Source organism: Cynoglossus semilaevis, chromosome 8 (assembly GCF_000523025.1).
Source record: "Cynoglossus semilaevis isolate Cse_v1.0 chromosome 8, Cse_v1.0, whole genome shotgun sequence".
Taxonomy (NCBI): domain Eukaryota; kingdom Metazoa; phylum Chordata; class Actinopteri; order Pleuronectiformes; family Cynoglossidae; genus Cynoglossus; species Cynoglossus semilaevis.
In genome coordinates, this window is record NC_024314.1 from 24686734 (window position 1) to 24688806 (window position 2073).

General features: G+C 41.4%; 1 protein-coding gene across 6 annotated transcripts in view; it reads right to left on the reverse strand.

Annotated features, from left to right (window-relative positions):
- Positions 1-54: 54 nt before the first annotated feature.
- The window catches only part of foxp2 (forkhead box P2), a 107380-nt gene continuing 105361 nt past the window's right edge, over positions 55-2073 (reverse strand). For 5 of the 6 annotated variants that reach the window (XM_025057163.1, XM_025057164.1, XM_008315831.3 and 2 more), the window contains 2 exons: positions 616-660; positions 141-521 (listed from right to left, as the gene is read on the reverse strand). In XM_025057163.1, the coding sequence (XP_024912931.1) occupies positions 377-521; positions 616-660 (190 nt within the window). In that variant the 3' untranslated portion in view covers positions 141-376. Of the gene's footprint in view, positions 522-615; positions 661-2073 lie in introns of all 6 variants that reach the window. The other variant, XM_025057162.1, reaches the window with a different exon arrangement.

The window sequence follows — 2073 nt, forward strand, 5'->3', positions numbered from 1 at the left end:
AAAAGATCATTTAAGGGTTGGGCTATTTCACTGTATGATTCTACCCACCCTCCCTTCCATTCTTGAGTCCATCATCTCAGTACTGTATGTGGCCACGCCGTCTCTTTAAGAGTTTTTTTTTTTGTTTGTTTTTTTTTCCGTTCTCATTTTTCGTTTTTAACCAGACAAATCATGCCGGTCATTTTCGGGGAATCCCAAAGGGCTGCAACGTAGAGTTCCTTTGGAGCGGTCTCCATCCGGATGCATGCTCAATAAATAGTCCCAGTGGTGATAGAGACAGAGAGTGTGAGTCAGCTGTGTTTACTTGGACTGTGGAGTGGTTAAGTCTCGCAGGAGGTCTGTGTGAGAGGAGGAGAACGTGGAGCAGGAACATCGGTCACTCCAGGTCCTCTGACAAGTTCCCTTCCTCCAGTTCCCGGTCCTCCTCCAGCTCCGGACTGTGATTGGCCGTCGTCACGAGCGACATCGGACAGTCGTCGTCGTCCATGTTCAGCGGCTCCTCCTTGACGTGAACGGACGGCCTGCGGGGGGGGGAGACAGAACTTTAGGCCTGGGTGTGTGTGCGGGCGGATGAATTTCTGCACTTGTTGGATTTTTTTAAATTAAAAAACTCACCACTTAAGTTTGTCATGTGAAAAACTTAAAGAAACTGGAAAACCCCTAGAGACACAAAGTAAAACGTGGTATTGCAAACGTTGATGACTACAGAGAGAAACACTTCAAACACAAACATCGTTTTTTTCTTGCTGCAGGTGTTAATTATAAAATATATAATTATTATTATTTAAGCCAAATAACAAATGATGAATTTAGGAACTGAGAACAAGTACAATTTTTGACAATTTTTGACCATGTGTTTGTCTTGAACTACGTGATGATGTTGCCACAGGTCAGATCTGGACTGCAGGCTGGACAGTGAACTGCAGGTGCTGGGTTCTGTCCTGATCTTTGACATGTATTTGTCCACAGATATATTTTCTTTTTTCCTTCAGTTTCTCTCTTTCTGGTCTACGACTTCTTCTAAGCTAGGCTAGGCTAAGCTAAGCTAAGCTAAGCCAAGGCAGCTGTGTTAATAGCCTCATTATCAAGTGATGCACATTCAGCAGTGGGTTCCACCTCACGTCTTTACACAAGTTTTGTCAGTAAAAAATTTTTTTGTCCTTTTCCCCATTAAATAAAGTTTAAAATTCTCATTTTTTTTATTGTATTTTCAGGAAGCATAGCAATTTTTTTTCTTTTTCCAGAAATGTGTTTTCGACGGCTACGCTGATAAATATTTAGTTGTATGTGAGAAGAAAAAAAAAAAAAAAACACACGACATGCATTATCTTGCCAACTTAACAAGCGTGTTGTTTGTGAGACGCTAATTTGACACGATGCCTCACGTCCACTGTAAGTAAGAGCATGAAAATTGCATGGAGAAACGCCGGCGCTCTCGGGCCGATAAGCTGTGATGTTCCAGACATGTTTGGCATTTAAAAGTTTACTGATGACACCAGGTTTAAATACATGAAAAAGGAGGGAGGGGGAGGGTATTCATATCTGACAAATCATGATTTGGAAAAAAACAGCACTACTTTTGCTTCCCCCTAAAAGCAAAGAAAGTGTAAAACCACTGAAAATAACCTGCATCCAGGCCATTTGACAAGTTATTAGTTACTGCCGCTAATTCATAAAACAAAACTGCTGAGCTGTGATTTTCGTCTTCCAGTTTTTCAACTTTGAAGACCCGATTAAAGGCTGGTTCATACTTCGCCAGAACCCAGAAATGTGTTGGTTATTTTGAGTGAGCATGAACAAGAGTTAGGTCTCCTCTTGTCAGCCCACATAAGCATTTTTGAAATTTATCATAAACAATTAAACAACAGCTTGATGGAGGACGAAAACAACATGTTTAATGCAGAGGAGTAGAAGGATTTGCTGTAATAATGAGTGCTGGTGGCATTTACGACCTTTTGATACGGCCAGCGTTAACTACGTCCACTTCAAGTTTGGACTAATCGTGCTGTAGTTGTCGTACATCAAAGGCAGCTACAGTAACTCCCACACCAGGGCTGCAGAGTTTTAAAAAAA